At 37.3% G+C, this 19,943-nt stretch overlaps 1 protein-coding gene across 2 annotated transcripts in view; it reads left to right on the top strand.

The window, feature by feature from the left end:
• Positions 1-19,943, top strand: part of ZFPM2 (zinc finger protein, FOG family member 2) — a 440,007-nt gene that overhangs the window by 202,786 nt on the left and 217,278 nt on the right. For both annotated transcript variants that reach the window (XM_045861592.1, XM_045861593.1), the window contains one exon: positions 12,201-12,319. In XM_045861592.1, coding sequence (XP_045717548.1) covers positions 12,201-12,319 — 119 coding nt within the window. The remainder of the gene's footprint in view (positions 1-12,200; positions 12,320-19,943) is intronic.

Raw genomic sequence — 19,943 nt, forward strand, 5'->3', positions numbered from 1 at the left:
CAGAGTTTAGATCATTGAGGTCACTTCTTGGTTGCCTTAGTTTGCTACCAAGAATCACACAAGTAGTTCTGAATCTACTTATCTGATGGAGAATAAATAACTTCACCTAGTCTGTTATAGGAACAAGTAATAAAAAGGGTCCCTTCTACCCTACAACACTGTCACCTGAGAGAACGTGAGAGACACACTCGTAAATGACCTCGCCTCTCTGGTCTTGAGTGCTTGAGGAGATAGGTCTAGTATTGTTATCTCAGTTTCAGGAGTTTATATGAAATTACTTTTAAAAGTGTACATTTTTGTAATATTGAAAATATTTTATAAGAAAAGGCTAGTATTATTTAAGATGAAGGCCATGTACAAAATCTTTTCCAACAATTTTTGGAAATACCATTTTTGCTAAAATTAACATTTTTATAGTACTGTACAACAGAAACTCTTTCTGTGGTCTTAAAGCTTTTTTAACAACAAATTCCAATCATTTGTTTCTCTGAATTTGGCAGTGATTTTATCTCTAGGCATTGCTTTTTAGTTCACTGAGCCTCTGCCTTACAGTTTTATTTGTAACATAACAAATGTGTTTAAATGCTCATGTTCACATTGTATTGTGTTCATTTTGAAAGATATTATTTCTGATTTAAAAAGATGATTTAAACTGTCCCTCGCCAGTTTTCCTCCTCAGAAATCTCATTTCTATTTTCTCCGAATTTCCTTGGGAGGCTTTTTCCTAGCTGGTCAAAATGCATCTTCTACCTTTACCAAAAACTTCCTCTGTTGGGTCACCTAAGGCAACTCAGAGATAATTATGCTTCCCTCACCAGCATTAGATTAAGTCACCTAAGAAAAAGATCTACATTAGATTCACGTTTCCATCTCCAGTACCCAGCACTCTACCTGGCATTATATGCTCAACAAATAATTTGGAATTTGTGAATAGTTTTCCCAATAAAGTTTTGTTAATGTGGTTTTATGAGTAAAATAGTCCTGGAAATAACTCTCCCTTCAGAAGTTTAACACCAGACGAGCCATCGTGGCTGCACTGGGCCAGACCCCCAGTGGGTGTGTTAGGGGCTACACTGCAGAAATGGGGTTTTTAGAAACCGTTGCCTCCGTGTGGAGGGAAGGGTCAGACCTTAGATCTGTGCAGCCAGCTCCGAGTTACGTAAGTCACGCTGAGTAATAATGTTAGCCTGGCTGCCTGCTTTCTTCCTGCTCTCCCTCCCTCCTTCCCTCTCTGTCTTCTTTTCTTCAAAGACTTGGCATTTTATATCCCATGTTCATGTTGGAAAAGGAAAAATCCAAGCAAAATTTGAAGAAAAGAAGAACCGAAAGAAAGAAACATAACACACACGTGTGTGTGTGTGTGTGTGTGTGTGTACATCCTTACCCCACTGAATGCATTAAATGTGTGATAGTGAAAGATTTTACAAGTTGGAGACTGAGGACACCAGATTTTCCAGTTTGCAATCACTTTGTACAACTTCACATCAGATTTTTCTTCGGAAAAGTGCCATCAACCAAATGAGAAGTTGGGGCACTATTTTGGAGTGTTCAAGATGCTTAAACTTTGTGTTCTTAAGATGAAAAACATATCATTTCTTATGCTAGTAATAACCTGCTATATTTAATGAGACTTCCAGTTTTTTTTATTTTAGCTGATTTGATAACTAATTATTTTCCTTGAAGAATGATCCTCAAAGGAAAGAAGGAAACTCTACTGTTTTAGAACTGTGTATCTTAGATTTTCTCTCTCTGAAATTTTGGGGACAGAAATGTAAAAGTTTATGAGGATATTGTGAACGCTGATAATCAAACAATAATATTGCCACTCTCCCTGCTGTAATACTTTCCAGTGCTGTGTTTGTTTAATCTTTTCTACCACCCTGCCTGCTTCAAACCTCTCCCTGTGGCCCCATCCCACAGGCATTCACCTTCTGCTTTCGGAGTTGACTGGCAGCTTATCTTAGAAATGAATCCACTCTAATGGCTGCTGATATGATACTGGGGCTTGAGGTCAATCGTTCCACCTAGTTAGGTTGTTAATTTTTTTTTAAAGAGGCAGTTTGGTAAAGTAAAATGAGCATGAGAGTGCCAGAAAACCCGGGTCAGAGTGCTAGTTTCACTACTAATTTTGTTAACTTAAGTAAGTGACTTTAGCTTTCAGTCCAGCCCAGTAAATATGGTAAAGTGGTGAAAATTATACCTACTCTGTTTGCTTTCTCCTCGGGGAAGTAACAATTGAAATGTTACTTCCAATGAAGAGTGAAAAAGTAGTCCTGGCTGGTGTGGCTCAGTTGGTTGGAGCAACATCCAGTAACCAAAAGGTTGGGGTTCAGTTCTTGTCAAGGCGCGTACCTGGGTTGCAGATTGCAAGTTTGATTCCCGGTCTGGGTGTGTGTGGGAGGCAGTTGATCCGTGCTTCTCTCTTGCATCCATGTTTCTTTCTCTCCTTTTCTCTCACCCTTCCTGTCTCTAAAAGCATTGAAAAAATGTCCTCGGGTAAAGGTGAAAAATAAAGTGAAAAAGTATAAATGCACAAATTGATTGATTTGAATACCTTCTTTAACCCAGAGTAATGAACACACACTTTCATATTTTTTCTGCAACTCTGCCAGGTATAGCATTGTGGGGTATCTAGAAAGTTTCATGAAAAGAGCTAATAAATGCATACAAATCACCATGATTAGGAAGAAAATGATGAAAAACACTAGAGTTAAAAATCAAATATTGTGGGAGTTCAAAAGGAGAAACCACCTCTGAACTTGGGGCAAAAAGAGGCTGTATGAATCAGGGACGTATTTAGCAGGAAGTGACCTACAGACTTCAAAGGATGGTAAGGTTTACACATATGACTAATGGTGAGTATTTCGGGTGGAATACTTTTAGACCAGTCTTGTACACATTCCTGTTCCTGCCTGAGGGGTACTTTATCGTGCACCGTTACTTCCCTGGTTTAGATTAAAAGCATTAAAGTACTGCTATAGTTTTTCTCATGTTATTTGTTCATTTGTCAACTCATTCTGGCATCCTTTGGTTTTCACATGTTGCAACCCAAAAGGTTCCTTTCCCACTCCCAAGTGGAGGGTTTTATAGACCTTTCCTTCCATGCAAAATGCATTCTAAACACAAGTGATGCTTAATAATGTTTGCCTGTTAAAACTGGTCAGTATATTTTCTCTCATCTCCAGCTATATCATCTGAACATGTGAAAGTGATTGTATCTGGCTTTCTTACAGACATCGAGCTAAAGAAACACCTTGTACATCAGTAAACTCAGCAATGACCTGTGAAAAGTTTCAGTGTGCGCCCACCATCTTCTTCTAAATTAATAAATGTAACCTATGAGAAAGCTTGCAATTCTAAGAGACAAAAGTAAGCATTGCTTAAAATTTAGAACCATAAGTGTCAATAAGGTCCATTGAAGTTCTTTATTAAATGTTCTTTAACAGGTGTCCCTTGCTGCTTTCTTGTCGAACAGGATCGGTGGTTGGTTTTTACCCATAGTCTTTCCTTTGGAGTTTCTCCTCCTGGAGAAAACCAGCCTTCCCTGACCAGTGCTCTGCAGACGGTGACCCCCCCTGTGGCCCTCTCACCAGTAGACTGATTTCTGGCTGTTTCTCCCCTCACTGTTTCCTCTGTCTGCTAGCCCAGACCTCTCACATCCATGACGATTCTTCCATAGCCATTCACTCCCTCTGTGTCTCAAGATTTGAATTAGGAAGCGGTGCCGGGTGAGCCAGTGACGAGGAGTGTTGTCTGGAAGGTCAGGTAGGGTTTCTGGCAGCGAAGAAACACACTGGGCCAGGAATCTCGAGTGAAAGACTCCCGCTCCTCCTCCAGTGGTTGCATTGTGTCCAGAAGCTGCAGCTCCTCCCTCCAGTAACTTTTCCAAAAATTTCCAAAAGCTAGTCAGACTCCAGATGAATATTTTCAGATACCTGGTATGAGCTGGGGATTTATTTTTTTGGTTATTCATATAAATAAACCGTAGAGGCAAGGGCAGAATATGGCAGTTTCTTTCTCCGATCTTGAACATGATCTCTATGTACGACATTTATTTTGTGGGTGAGTATGCAGATTATGGCCTTCTGTACTTCGGATTGTGGTGGTGTTCTTTAAAAAATCCTGAATTTTCTATTTTATTCCCAATAATATTACTACCTAGAGCCATATTTTATCCCTTCTATTTCCCTATTTTGAAAATGATAATTTGTAGGTATCTATGGGCCTTAGGATAGAAAGAATACCTATCCACAAATGTTTAAGGTTGGCCAGAGTAATAAAGTAAAAGGTCCCAGGGTTTTTAATACATGTGATGATTCCATAGCACGTGTGTGTTGCTTTGCTTCTTAAACAAAGCTTCACATTTCTATAAAGCTGATTTCTATAACTTTTTAGAGACGACAGGCAATGGGTGTAGTTTTCATTCTGAAGAAATGCAGTGATTTCACTGGGTCTAGGTTTCAGACAATTTCAGGGTCTCGTTTCAGAGTTTTCAGGCCCCAAACGCCTGGCTCGAAAAGAGGATGTTTCTATTTTGCCACCACCATTATGTTATCTTTCCCAGTGCAATTACAGGCTAATTCGGGGCTCTTTGTGTTAGACTAATAGCTTCTGATTCGCTGCTGTCACCCGGTACCTCTTCATGCACTTTTAATACCATCTGCAGTGCCCCCAGCACTTACCTAGGGTGAGCATTTTTCTCTAAGGAGAGGCTCATCTTTGGCAAATCATTAATGGAACATCAAAAAGATCCCATCTGTTAGAGTTACGTATGGCTGAGATCAGAATTATCAAATATCTCATTTTTTTCTTTATTATTTCTTCTTTTTTCCCCCTTTCTTATCCACACAATAAATGTAGTTGTCAGCAGGATAAGTTCATGTGCCGGATAAGGTCACAATTTCATTTAGTGACAACTTCCAACAGTACGAACTTACAAGGTTCGATTTATTAAAGAGTCAGAAGGGATAAGATCACTGCATGGCCAGCCTGATTTATCAGGGTTTGACTGGAGTACTTGAATAGGGAATGTCATATTTCAAGTTTATGTTCAAAATGGTAGTTTAGTGTGTGTTATGATTGTATGACTCAAACATTGAGAAGGAAAATTAGAAAAGGTATCCCTCTAAGGCGATTTTTAGCCACTAACCAAGAACCATTGTTTCCTTGCCAAACCATGCTTAGAGATGGATCAGCATAGCATCACGTAGATGGCACTGCGTGTCTTAAAATGCAGATGAGACACGCTGTTACTGATGCCTGAGGACACACACAGAGTGGCAAGACTGCTGTTTGGCTGTGAAGATAATCAGCAGCAAAATGATCATATAACCCTCTTACGTATCTGGCAGGCAGCTGTCAAATGGTTAAACCATAAAATAGCAAGAGCTCTGCCATACTTTAGCCACCTTGGCTGACTTTGAACTTGTTTTGAGATTTTTAGAATCTTTGAGCGCTTTTTGAACTCAGCATGACTTCAGGGCTGTCCATGTTTGATACCATGATGTATAATGTTTTCCAACCACGGAGAAAATATAAATATGGGTTTTGATGCTATAGCCTTCTACTACAGGAAGCCCTAACTAATTCATGTGGTCTGCTTTAAAATTTGGAGAGATATATATATGTAAAAGCAAGTTCAAACCAATCCAAAATTTTTTTCAGCAAATGAAATATGATCTTCTGTCATCTCATTTACTTGCAGCCATGTCCTGTGAAATCTGAGCCTGGAGTTAAGGGATGTTCTGTAAATACCACATACATTTATGTCATCAACTTAATGCCAAATTCAGTTGAAGCGTGATTGCTGATAACTATGCTAAAAGGCCCACATGTGTCCGTTCCCCTTTGGTGTGCTGCAATTTTCACATACTTTGCTTTCTAAAGAGCCATCGAAAGGACCCTATGAAAAAGAAACAAAATGAAAAGAAACAAAAATAGTACCTTCAGTGAAAAAAAAAAGATTTGAGTATCTCTCTCATGATTTCAAGTATTTCTTTCCACCAATAAATTTCTTTGGGGGGAAAAAAAGGTAGGGTGATATCTTAAAAGCTGCAGTGTGTTTGGTAGTGATTTCTGACTTAGGACTTTTTTTTTAAGTGAAGCTATCATAAGTCTTTGAGTAATCACAGACTTCTAAAAGTATGCATTATCAAGAAGATAAGAGAAACAGCCCTCAGCACTAACAATATTATCTTTTACCAAAATTGATTAGTCCATCTTATGTGTCTCAAATATTTTGTGTAAACTTATGCTGCATGTTTAAAAAAAAGTAAGTTTTCTTTTTGAAGAATCACTGCAAAAATATGAACTAGACACAGAAGAAAAATCTTTATTCTTCATCCTGCTTCATATTTCACAAATGAGGTAATGTGTTAATGTAATAAAATGTTGAACAAATGAAACATGTGATTGTTGTAATTCAAAGAGAAAAGATTCATATTAAGGCACATTTTTGGCTTTAAAATCAACTTTTAGTGTACTCAAATTGAGTTTATGATGTTATGAAAATCTTACTGATCACCTATGTTCAATTGGTGTTTTGCAATTACTGCGTGTCACAACCCATATTAATTACCAGAGAATAAATAGGAATGAAAATATACATGTAGTATACTCCAGATGGTTTTACTCCTGTTGAAGGGAAAGAAGTTACCAAGGGAACACCACTATGAAATAATTAATGCAAAACTGTGTGATATTGGACTGTAATATCATTGGAGTATTAGGGAGGGAGAGCTCGGTGTTTTCTGGAGTTCAGGGAAGTTTCATCAAGGCACCAGGCGGACAGCGTTTGCCTGGGAGTAGGGACAGTTCTCAGAAAGGTGTGGGGATTAGACTGGAGAAGCCGAGGACGGTACAGTGAAGACTTCCCTGACTGCAGGAAGGAGGAACGTATTTCAAGGAGTAGAACAGAAATGTTGTGAAAGTATGATTATTCAGACATAGAAGTTCAAGTTGGGATGATCAAAAAGGAGCTGGTGAAGAAACGTGCACAAATGAGTGACACAAGGAAAGGGCAGTTTTAACAAGTCTCTCCGGGCAGGGATTGGGAGCCTGAATTGGGGTTGAGTGCATTGAGGCTGGTTGGTCATCTACATCTGAATTGATAAAATTCAGTGTTAAAGAGAGAATGTGACCGCAGACCTGGGTGAAGGTTAGATGTGATGATGGAAATGTGTGAACATACCCTTAGAATGCTTTGATTTCTTGTGGGTGAAGCAGTAAATATTTATTAGGTACTTTACATATGTTATCTGAGTTATTCTCATAGCAGCCATATGGCATTATAATTCCTATTTTGTATGCAGAAATGAAGAACAAAGGATTAGGGAACTTTCTCAGGAACATCTGACTTCTTCCATTTACTCTTTTCTACTTCATTTTTCACCCTCTTCCCATCCGTGTCCTGACCTCCCATTCTACAAAAACCCTTGCACTACAGATACCCATGCTCTTCATCTCTTCAGAAGGTACCTTTCCAGTCCCTTCCTTACTTTCATAAATTTTCAGATTACTTGATTGATCCCTTCTCCTTTAAATTCTCAGTCAACCCATCTCCTGCTATGGTACTGCATTCAATTTCTTTCCTGTTCTTTTGCACTGCTTACTTTTCTGTGCCTGTTCCTTCATCACTCTGCCTTTTGAAGATCCTTGGAACCCTATCCTAGGTTTTCTTATTTTATCATTATACATGCTCTTCTAGATCAACAATCTTATGTCTTTTATTACCATATACTCATTTTTAATTAGTGAATAAATGCCCATATTTAGCGTTCTGGCTGTGACCTTGCTCCTGAATGCCAGGCTCGTACCTGCTCATCTAGAAATCACCTCCTGTTTTTCTTACAGTCCCATCTATTTCAACATTTTCAAATTAAAACTCTTCATCTTACCCCTAAATCATTTTTGTTGTGTGTTCCCTGTCTCAACAGGTACATGACCATTGGCCCCCTTGCCCAAGTCAGATACTTGAACATCATTGTTGTCCCCCTCCTTAACTCGTAAAATCTGAATAATCACTAACTTCTATAGTTTCTACTTCCCGAGCCTTATGGATTACAATTTCTGAAATTTATCTAGGGTCTAGATTTGTTTTTGTGGGTTTTTTTATGTATGCCTGAGTATAACCCACTGTCTGGTATTTCATAGATAGCTACCCAATATATATTAGTAGAATAAATGTCCTGGCTGTTAAAACTCAGTGGATTGAGTGCTGGCCTATGAACCAAGGGTTCACTGGTTCGATTCCTAATCAGGGCACATGCCTGGGTTGCTGGCCAATCCCCAGCAAGGGGTGTGTGAGAAGCAACCACATATTGATGTTTAACTCCTCTTTCTCCTTCCCTTCCCCTCTCTTTAAAAATAAATTAATTAAGTTTAAAAAAGAAGAAGAAATGAATGAATAAACTAATGAATGTAGCAAAAAGAAACAAACAAATCAAGTAATAACTGGAGCTTTGCTTTCTGATTTTATATCTCCAATCTTTTCAAGTCAGTCATTTATTTTATGGTGGTCCTAGATAAGGTGGTCCTAGAACCTGTCTTTGACTGTCAGCCCAGTACTCTTTCTATTCATCATAACATGTCATATCTGGGGAAAGAAAGTCATACTGTCATGATGACCAAATGGTGAGTGAATACAAACCCCTCGTTAACAGTGATAAACCAAAGACTCAGAAAAGATTTGACATATTCAAGACGATTCAGTTGGTTATTAGGTATTGTTGGGGCTAAAAATCAACCTTCTTACTTTTTTTTAAAGATTTTATTTATTTATTTATTTTAGAGAGGGAAGGGAAGGAGAAAGAGAGAGAGAGAGAAACATCAATGTGCGATTGCTGGGGGCCATAGCTTGCAACCCAGGCATGTGCCCTGACTGGGAATTGAACCTGCGATGCTTGGGTTTGCAACCCAAGCTCAATCCACTGAGCTACGCCAGCCAGGCTCAGCCTTCTTACTTTTAATGCAATAATGTTTCTTCTATTTTATGACACTTATTAGTAATTGAAACAATTAACAATATCATATCTTAAGCAATATGGGAGTTAAATTAAATATAACTTCCATTTGTATAATGTCTTATTTCTCTTACTACCATTAACTCATGTAGCCTTGTAGTATCTAAATGCTAATAATTTTCTATTTGTTTATAGTTCTATAATGCTGTTGTTTTTCTTTTTTATTGTTGTTCAGTTACAGTTGTCTCCATTTTCCCCTCATTACTCCCCCCTGCCCTACCCACCCCCACCTCCCTCATTCAGTCCTTGCCCCCCATTGCCTTTGTCCACGGGTCCTTTATACATGTTCCGGGCTGACAACCCTTCTCCTCCTTTCCCCCATTGCTAACAAATAAATGTTTTTATTTAACTATTTCAGCAACAGAAAGGATTTCCCCCAAACCTTAAAATAACTTCTTGACAAGCAAGAAAGGAGACTGGGGTTTTCTGCTTGTCTAATAAAGTTGAAAGGATTGACCTGACAGCTTGCACAGTTATTGGACTTTCTGTTACGGCGATCTCTAAGAGCTCATAAAAATATCTGTGGTCTGCTTACATTTTTAATGCGTAGCAGAAGACACCTCAAAAACTTTGGAGATACTTGGTTATCACTTTATGATCTGCCCTAAGTTTGTAATTCTTAATCCACTAAAAGACAGACTTTCTTGTAAATTCACAGGTATAGATAAGAAACCACTGTAGACTGAGTCTGAACCCTTTTCAAATGAAAAATGTCAGTGGCAGAAAGAGAGTATGAATTACTTTTGAAAAGGGTTTTCAAAGATTCTCATGATTTCTCTGATTTCACTTAAATGTGACATGACTATTTCTTTTTGAGTGTGTAAAAATAAGCAAATTATTTGGACGTCATCATTGTGTAGAAAAAAACATTCTTGTGTTTAGCTAAGGAACTGAAATATATTTTACCTTTAACTGGTAAATTGTACAGAAATTATTTAAAATGTAAGTAAGTATGTATGAAAATGCTAAGAACTTTTAGCAGAGAAAAATAAGAGTTTCCTTGCTAATAGAAGAAATATTCTAAAGATTTAAATAACTGCATTATCACATGCCTACACTGAGGGACATTTCCCACTGATTCCACTTTGACATCACAACGGATTGTTATTTGTGCCCCGTCTTTGAGGATGTCTCTATACAAGGCCTCTGATTCCAATGCATTAATAAAAAAGATTGTACAAGGATGGCAAACAATTTCAGGGGCAAATCTCAGGTATGGGTTTGTTATTCCACATACAAAACCAAGTTTTTATTATTCCACATTCCCCTGATTCTCAATAAGCATCATGATTTGACAATTAAGCATTAATGTGTTATTTAATGCAAATATACTATTTCCAAAGCTGTATTTCAGAAGCTCGGGCCTATGGAATCTTTCTGGGTCCATTTCCTTATTGCCAATCATATGAGCTGCTGATACACCACAATGAAAAAATGGTTAGGGGTTGTGTACTGATCTTAATTTAATGAGTTTAATGAGGTCTTCCATGTTGAGCATATTTGACAATTGGAAGAGGAATGGAGTGTGAGGAGGGAACATAAAGGTATAATACTAAATTAAAATTTTTTACTTGGAATATAGAATTATTTTCATCACATGCTTTTGTTCAAATACAGATATATTTATATTTTATAATAGACATAATTTAACCATTACACAATATTTTAAATGTTTATGGTTTATATACTTTGATTTTGGCTTTCAGGATAAACAATCATAAAAACATCAAGTGTATGTTTGCTTATTTTAACTTTTTAAAGGAAGTGACACAAACACTTCCTGTGTTTATGGAAGAGATATAAAGAGATATAATTGAACTCAGGTTAATGATACTGCTTTTGAAAACATCAAGGTGAGATGTTCATGTTTAAAGATAGTAGTTGATTCTCAAAGAAACTAAGGCCAGGTTGAGGCAAAGTTTTCAAAATACGTTACCTACCGTGACTTACATATCATTTAGAAAATTTAATTACTGACTACATTCTATTCTATTTAGAATTTTCCTCAGCTTTCTATTTTCTATGGATTTCCACTTACACTTTTTCCTATTCTACACCTTCCCATTTTCACATCTACTATTGAGTAGGCTGAGAAGAAATACTATTTAAAAAAACTAATATATAATTGAGATTAATGTTTTAAAGTATGAAATGTTGGTATACTATGGTATGATAACACTATCAAGGTATAAATATCATAGATTTAATTATTTTAATTATTTAAAGAAAGAGGTTCCAATTTCTGATTGAGATTTTTTCCTGTTTATTTTTCCCAAAATGTTTTGTCTGATGAGCATTCTTTGAAGTTTTGAAGCCCCCCTGTATTTTTATTTATTAATTCATTTCTAAAGCAAGCATTTGAGGAATTTCAATTTCTGCTGTATGCCAATGAGTATACTGTCTTTACTTCCTATTTCTTTGAAGTATTTATTTGGTAAAAGGCAAACAATTTATATGATCTGAAGAGAAAGCAGAGTATATTTGGAAGAAAGGGAAGGGACATCCTAAACTGGCTGTTTTGTGAATGTTTTTGTCCAAACTCTTTTGGTAACATAGAATCTTATCTTCCCTACAGTACCAAATATAAAAATGACTTTGATAAACCATTTTTTACTTGGGAAAACATACAGCTGTACTTTCTGTACATACAGACATTTTATTCATTGAAACTAGTAAAATTTCAGAAAATTATCAAGTCCTTTAAAAAACTCTCCTGATGCTGTTGAACACGTCTTGAATAATTACCATAAAGTTACTGCTTAAGGCATATATCTTTAATTGCAATTTTTTACTTACATTGGTGATCACATATAAGAATTTTAACTTTAAGTCATTGTCCTAATGTTTCTTGTCTATCTGTTTAGGCATTGGATCAATGCATTTTGAGGAAGTGTTATTTCTGGTTCTTAAGGACTTGCTAAATAGAATTGACTTCAGTAGATAATGTGTGTGAAAAGGTGCAAGAAAAAAATGGGACCAAATTTGAATACAATTATCAGGACAAGTTTTATTTTCCTCTTGGGATAATAAGATCAGTTGTTTTTCAGACAAGCCTTATTAATTCTCTTTATATGAGTGCTGAGAATATTGTGGACGTAAAGCAAACACACAGAAAGAGGTGGCTGTTGTTCAAGTACAAGTGAAAATACTCTAAACACCTCTTTTTTCCATTCTCTGCAGGAGAGCTGGAGGTATTTCAGAAAGATGGGGAACGAAAAATTCAGAGTCGGCAGCAACTTCCTGTGGGAACAACCTGGGGCCCGTTTGCTGGGAAGATGGACCTGAATAATAATTCCTTGGTATGTGGATGTGCTCACATGGTTGACTCAATATTTTGTCATCACTCAGAAATTATCTCTTTTTGCTTCCCTGTGAAATCACTAAAAATAACAATATTTTTTTCATTTTCATGGACACAAAACTTGGATATTGTCCAAGTGGTTTGTCTCTGACAGTAATACACGCAGAATTTAGAACGAAACAGGTTAATCATACTAAATGCTTGTTTAGTAAGGTAATTTATAAGGTTGTTGCTTTATCTGCTTAGCCAGGCTAATACTATTCGCTTTTAATAATATATACAAATGCTTTTATTTTAAAGATGACACAAATTAATTGTCATACCTTACAGGTTTACATGAAGAGCAAGAAATAAACAACCTTGGTATTCCTTGGCAATACTGTTTGTGGCTATCAGAGCAAGGATGACTGATTCACGTTATTGTGTATTGTTAACTTTTTAAAAAAGTTCTGACGTCAGAAAGTCTACCTGTAGGTAAAGTTATATAGACAATTGATTACTTACATAGTTTAAAAAGTAGTAGAAAGATGGGATGTTTGTCACATTTGAGCTTCATTTCTTAATTGAATATATTAGTTTCTTATTGCTGCTATAACAAATTGCCACAAACTTTGTGGGTTAAACAATACAAATTTGTCATCTTGCAGTTCTGGAGATTTGAAGTCTGGAATGATCTCACTGGGCTAAAAATCAAGGTGTCTGTAGGACTAAATTCCTTTCGGGAGTCTGTGGGGAGAAGCTGTTTTCTTAGCTTTCCCAGCTTCTCAAGGCTGCCCACAAGCCTTGCCGCATGGTCCCCTTCCATCTTCAAAGCCAGCAGTGGCTGATAGAGCCTTTCTCAATTGCACACTTTGAGTCCGACTCTTCTGCCTTCCTCTTCCACATTTAAGAACTTTTGTGATTACATTGGACCCACCTGGGTAATCAAGCCTAATCTATTTTAAGGTCAGCTAATTAGCAACTTTAATTCCATCTACTTCTTTAATTCTCCTTTGCCACACTATGTAATAACCCAGGCTCCAGTGATTAGAACATTAGGACCTCTCCTATTATGTGGTAATACACATGATAACACTTGGGGAGAAAAATGTTTTATATTCTCTAGGAGATCCAGAAATTATATTCTCTGTAAATTCTATTTATGTAGGAAGAGACTCGTGGCTACCGAATGACTCTGTCTACTCTATAGGGACATAAAAACTCCCAGAGTACATTTGACAAATGTACCGGACTCCCCAACATTGCATTTCTTCTTCAGTTTATTACATAAAAGAAATTTCTTGTTCAAGTTATTACATGAAATAAACTGATACGCATGGATCTTTGCTTGTCCCATGTCATGCAGATGAGACAGAGGTTATTGATTCAGCTAAAAGGAATGATTGGAATAAATTAGAAATATTTATGTCGCCAAGCTTTAGATTAACATGTGAGGTGCTAGGGTTGTGCTTTTTACTTCCTAACCCATGTGTTGTCCATAGAAGGATGCATAGATTTTATATGCATTTAAGGAACACATAAGTTGATAGGCCAGGCTAAATATTTAATAATCTGGGCAGTTTAACTCTTGGTGGTCTGGCACACCTACTCCAAAAAGGTTTGGAGGTGTGGCCCCCGTACACTGCAGGCCTTGGTTGGTTGAGGTGTGTTAATAAACTGTTCTGTTGATTCCTTTGAGAGAGCAATATTAACTTGCTGATTACTCAAGCAAATTCAAGAAGGATAAAATTGTCTAACCACAAAGGTTGAGTTAAATGCTATTTTAAACCCATTTATCTGGGGGTCTCTATTCGTTCTCTTGCATTGTTTAAAAAGACGTTTTAGGCCAGAAGATGTTTATCTTCTTTATCAGCACGGATCAGACCTCGGGGACAGCCTTCAGTCGTCCCTCAGATGTTCCTTCCGCAGCGCACTGCTGCCGACGCGGCACCTGCTGCTGATGCACGAGATGAACATTTCCCCCTTTACTATTTCCAGATACTATCTATAGAAAAATGCAGTTTTCGATTAGTCTTTATGCCATTATCTGTATATATATAGAATGGCACTTTGATACACTTTCAGCATATGCTAATTTGAGATGTATGAAAAATCTGTCTGTGAAAGTTTAATTTGTCAGTGAAATAATTTCCTATTTTTTGACAGATGATATGTCTGCATTTTTTCATACTCCTGTAGCACTCTAAACCTACTTTATGCCATGTTTTATATTTCTGAAAGGATTTTGTTTTTTAGATAGGAAGTTTTCAGAATTTCTGATACTCTTTGAAGTGTATGGATCCTCATTAGGGTATCAAAAGCCAGTAGTGGGTAATAGTTCTTTGTAGAAAGTAATCTTAACACCCTAATTTTCCTCTTTTGTCTTTGGATTTATATATACCGTATTTTTCAGACTATAAGATGCAACCCCCAAATCTGGGAGGAAAAGGGGGGTGCATCTTATAGTCCGAATGTAGCTTACCTGGCTTGCTGTGGGGGAGGGGGGTGGCAGTGGAGCAGGAATCACAGGTTATTAAATTTTTTTCCACATTTTTTGCTTCAAACATTTTTTTGTTATTTTCCTCTTCTAAAACCTATGTGCATCTTATAGTCCTAAAAATACGGTAATTCATGTTATTTCCTTGAACTATATAGCATTTTTCTCTACTGAAAAACTTAGTTATTCCGCTAAATTACGTTTTAAAAATATTTTTCTACTGCAATGATATTCTTTTCCAGAATTCACCTCCATTTTGTGTCAGGGAGTATGCTCTAGGTAGAGCAGTTGGTTAGCATATACTGCACACATATTCTATTCCAGACACTGTATCCTCAAAACAAGCCTGTGAATTTGCTAATTGTATTTTAAAAATAAGGAAATGAAAGCTCAGGCCTTTTGCTTCCAGAATCTGCGGTTTTAAAGACCATGCCACACTGCCCCCTCGGCAGCACCTGTAACGTGATTTGAGCATGATAAAATCGTGGGGGAGTTTTTCACTGGGATTCTCAATTTATAAAAATCTCTGAGAGAAAATATCACTGATTAGAGGGAGGTCTTTTTTATATGACTTTGGGCAAAACATTTGTAATGATATTTTACAGTATATTTGAGAAGTTATGAGTTAATTCCAAGACTTCTGCAATTTTATTCCTCTTTATAATGTGGACAGCACTTTAATATGTATTTTATATCATGAAGATAAATTTTTCTTGTTATAAAATATCCAGCCCGCTAACCCTTCCTTACCCAACCTTGTATCAGTTTGGACTTAGCACACTCTTATAAATAATTTATTCACCAGCTAATGTAATATCACTGTGCTGTTGGCCTGACTCATGGTGTTGGCCCAGGAGACTCAGCACACTAATTAATCCAACACTGTAATTAATTGAGTCACCATGCCAGATGTCATATCCTTTTTATATCTTTCAAGTTCCCATCTTGAAGTGCATTAGCAATATGCCACCTTCTGCAGGATGCCTTTGCAGACCAGGCCTTTGGGTGCGTAGAGAACATTTCAAGAAATACATGCGATATAGAAACACCAAACAAATAGATTTTATAAGAACTTATTATTAGAATCATACAATACTTGGAACATAAAAATAAATAATCTTTTGCCCACACCTCATTATCTGGTTAAATACTTCACACTTTCATGGCTTAATAATAGCAACATATAGTTAATACTTTCATTGGGCCAGGTATGGGTGAAAGTGTTTTACATGTTTTATATCTCATTTAATTCTCATGCAAGCATATAAGAAGATAACATTTATCTCTTTTGTTATAATGAAGGAAACTGATGCTTTGGAAAATTTAATAACCAGCCCAAGTTCAACCTAGTGTGACTTTAGAACTCATGTTGTGATCAAATACTGTCTTAGAAATTTTATCTGTAACATAGGGATAATACTGTCACCTACTTTGTAGGTAATATTGTGAAGACTAAATGAAGTAGCACATGTGAGTTATCAATAAATATTAACTATTCTTACTGCTCTGTTACCTATTGAAATGGACCTATTATAATCTATCAAGTTTAAAACCAAAAAGACTCTAAATTAAACAAGTAAAATTATAGACCTTTGGTATTTAGTGATTTTCCATGCCTAAATTTGACTGTTTGCAAGAACTGTATTAGTCAGGCTTCTCCAGAGAAACAGAACAAGTAGAGAGTGTGTGTGTCTCTACATATGTCTATATAGAAACACACACACACACACGTATGTGTATATACAGTATCTGTCCAGGAGGTCTCCAGCCATGTACTAGGAAAAACAGAGGCATTTATTGTAGAAGATACAAGATGCAAGAAACATTGTACATAGGACAATGATGCCTCAGTCCCCTTCAAAGTAGGCACCTTAGGACCTGATGCAGTTTCCCAATCACCGTCTGCTGCCCCGTTGTATTTTCCTGAATCTCATTGGTGGTCTGAAATCTCTTCCCTTTCAGTGGTGGTTTTAGTTTTGGGAAAAGCCAGAAGTCGCAGGGCACCAAATCTGGGCTGTAGGGGGACTCAGTCGCCTGGGTAATTTGATGTTTCACAAAAAAAACCTCTGCACATTGTCATAATGAAGCTGCCAATCACCAGTTGCTCATAGCTGCAACCTTCTGAATCATCTGAATAGTTTCTGTGGAGGAATGTTCAAACTTAATACAAAATTTGGTACAGATTCATTGCCCTACTCACTCAGTCACTTTGAATGCGACAGCCACCCAGTACTCATGCTCACTCCATGCAATCTGCTGACCCCACTGACTAGTACAGTGAAGTCATCATTGTTCACGCATGCTTATTCCAGTCCACTCTACTTGGCTGCAGGTTACATCAATGTCGTGCAAACCATTCTCATTATATTAACAATGGCTGGACTTTTTCTGCACAGACCTCTATACACACACACACACACACACACATTATAAGGAATTGGCTCACTTGGTTGTGGAGGCTGGCCAGTCAAAAATCTACATTGTGGCACCGTGTGGGCCAGCAGGGTGGAGTCCCAGGAGAACCCGCGGCACAGATGAAGTTTATGGTCTGGAGAGACCACAGTTGTTGTTCTATTCAGACCTTCAGCTGATTGTCTGAGACTATCCACATAATGAAAGATGATCTGCTTTACCCAGAATTCATTGAGCCAAACATTAATGTCAGGCAACACACACTCCAAGTTGACATGTAAAATTAACCATGACAGACCCCAAAGGTCTTTGATACATTGTAAGCCTCAGTTTTTCATGTACAGTCTTACACTCCTGAGTGAGTTGTTAGCCAGTGAGTGAGCCTAGCCTTGTCTCCGACACCCCCCTTCGTGCCAAAGAGGAACTTATATTGGGGGCTGTCATGGCGATGCAAACATCATGTTTCCAAAAGTTTTGCGGCCTTGTTCTTTGAAAATATCAAAAGGTTACTGATGAGGAAAAAATGTTTTAAAACACTTTAAAGTGTGATTAATATCTGTTTTGGAGGTGTTTTAGAATTTCTACATTTATATGTTGTGCCCTTGAAGTTTTCCCATTTTTCTCCTGAGGACAAATATTTTTGTAATATACTAAATCTCTGCGATGCGAGCACATGATAAGTGCTAAATAAGGTATCAAATAACAGTGATTTTATTTGGAAGGTTAGGTGTCTGAAATTCAGGTGTCATTGGCTTTCTCTTGCTATTGAATATATTTGCTTCCAGTAGCTAACTAGTCTTATTCAGCCAACTGCTGGAATAAATGCAATACACGTACTTATTTAAATAGAATATAAGTAGAAAGTCCCAGGTTACTTGCTGCATAGTAAAGAGTAAACTCATTTTACTGATGCTGTTCAATCAGAATCAAAACTTGTTTTATTTTCATGTGGGGCATTTGTGGCACTGGCTTCTACAAATAGGAAATACACATAAAAAAGGTAAAATTGACATTTTATTGACATAACAATTAAATAATGTATGCATTCAATTGCACTTTAAGATTCAAAGATATCATCACCATAGAAATGTGACTGAGAAAAGAATTAGTGGTTCCTGATCCACATCATAGGAAAATAATAGAACTCTTAGGTGTTTCAACTCCTCTCCTTCCAGTACTAACTCCTCCAGTACCAATCTCTGACCCACTCACTGCTGAGTCTTCAAGCTTCATGTTGTATGTGCTCTATAGCAAATACATCCCTACCCACATGTCTCCAGCATTCACCAGTATTCACCTGTCAAAGGCTGCTTAGTGGAAACATCTGTGACTTTCTATTTGGGGACTGTTTTTCCAGCCTCAGGAGAAAACTCATTGAATCCCGGAAAGCTGGAAGTGCTAGAGAATTACTGTTTCCAGAAGTTGTCCAATGATGGATAGAAGTTGGCGGGTAGATATCCTTCCTTTTTTTGCCTCTCCATTAGGATAGGAGAAGGGTTCTACCCCGTCTCTGGAGTTTGCCAGCAGAGTTGAGCTCCAGTAGGCTTTTAATATTACCTTTATGGGCTTTTTTCTCTTTCCTGCTCACTTCGCACCTCTACTGAAATTTCCTGAGACCACCTCTCTGATGAACTCCTTGGACTTGAATTAGTCTCAGGGTAAGTTTCGTGGGAAGCCAGAGCCAGACAACCTCTAAGATATAATGATAAATTTGAAAGTAACATCCAAACTATTGTTGAGATTCTAGAGGACATAGCTTTTTATAAAATCCTTATTCAGTTTTGGACCTCTGCCTCTGGCACATAATGGCTGATCAGTAAATGCTCTATAAAATGAAATTCTAATCTGATTGAATTTCCGTAGCACTAGTATTCTCACTGACCTACCCATTTCCTTCCATCTTCCAAATCTCAGTGATGTAATTTATAATTTTGCTGAGGCATGACTTTTTATTGGGTCTTATATTTCTTTTTTGTTTGTTTTTTTACATTTTATTTTAATTGTTGTTCAAGTACAGTTTTCTCCCTTTTCCCCCCATCTTGTTATTTCTTTTCATTGATGTTGACATTGTAAACTATATTCTCCTTCTTAATATTCACTCTAATCTGGGCCCAGGACTACCATACTTTCTCCTTTTCCTATCTCTCTAGTCTTGACTCTTTTGAATTGAACTGTGCCTGTTTCCCAAAACGCTCTGGCCTTTCTTCTCTTCTCCCTCTGTTCCCAGTGCCTCAGGGAGCTTAGCCACTTGCAAAGCTTCAGCTACTAATTTACAAATGACATTTAAATTAAAAAATCTCTAACCTTGGCTTTTTACCCTTTCTCTAATAGCACATTTCAACTGCTCTGCAAGTCTTTCCCACTGACTTCCTCCAAATAAGCAGTCACAAGGAGAGTTGAGTGCTGTTTCCACAGGTTATCACCCGTCTCTTCTCCCTGACTTCCAACTTTTTAGTCGCCTTTGATTCTAAACCTGTGCATCTCCTTTCCTGCCTCAGCAGGAAGTTCACTGTATAAGTTATTCAACATTTTCTTCATTTCTTTTTTTAAAAGATGTTTATTTATTTATTTTTAGAGAGAGGGGAATGGAGGGAGAAAGGGAGAGAGAGAGACATCAATGTGTGGTTGCCTCTCACGTACCCGCAACTGGGAACCTGGCTCACAACCCAGGCATATGCCCTGATTGGGACTTGAACTGGCGGTTCTTTGGTTCCCAGGCCCACTCTCAATCCAC

The sequence above is a fragment of the Phyllostomus hastatus genome, unplaced genomic scaffold, assembly GCF_019186645.2.
Source record: "Phyllostomus hastatus isolate PE091 unplaced genomic scaffold, TTU_PhHast_1.1 phas_scaffold_21, whole genome shotgun sequence".
NCBI classification, from domain to species: domain Eukaryota; kingdom Metazoa; phylum Chordata; class Mammalia; order Chiroptera; family Phyllostomidae; genus Phyllostomus; species Phyllostomus hastatus.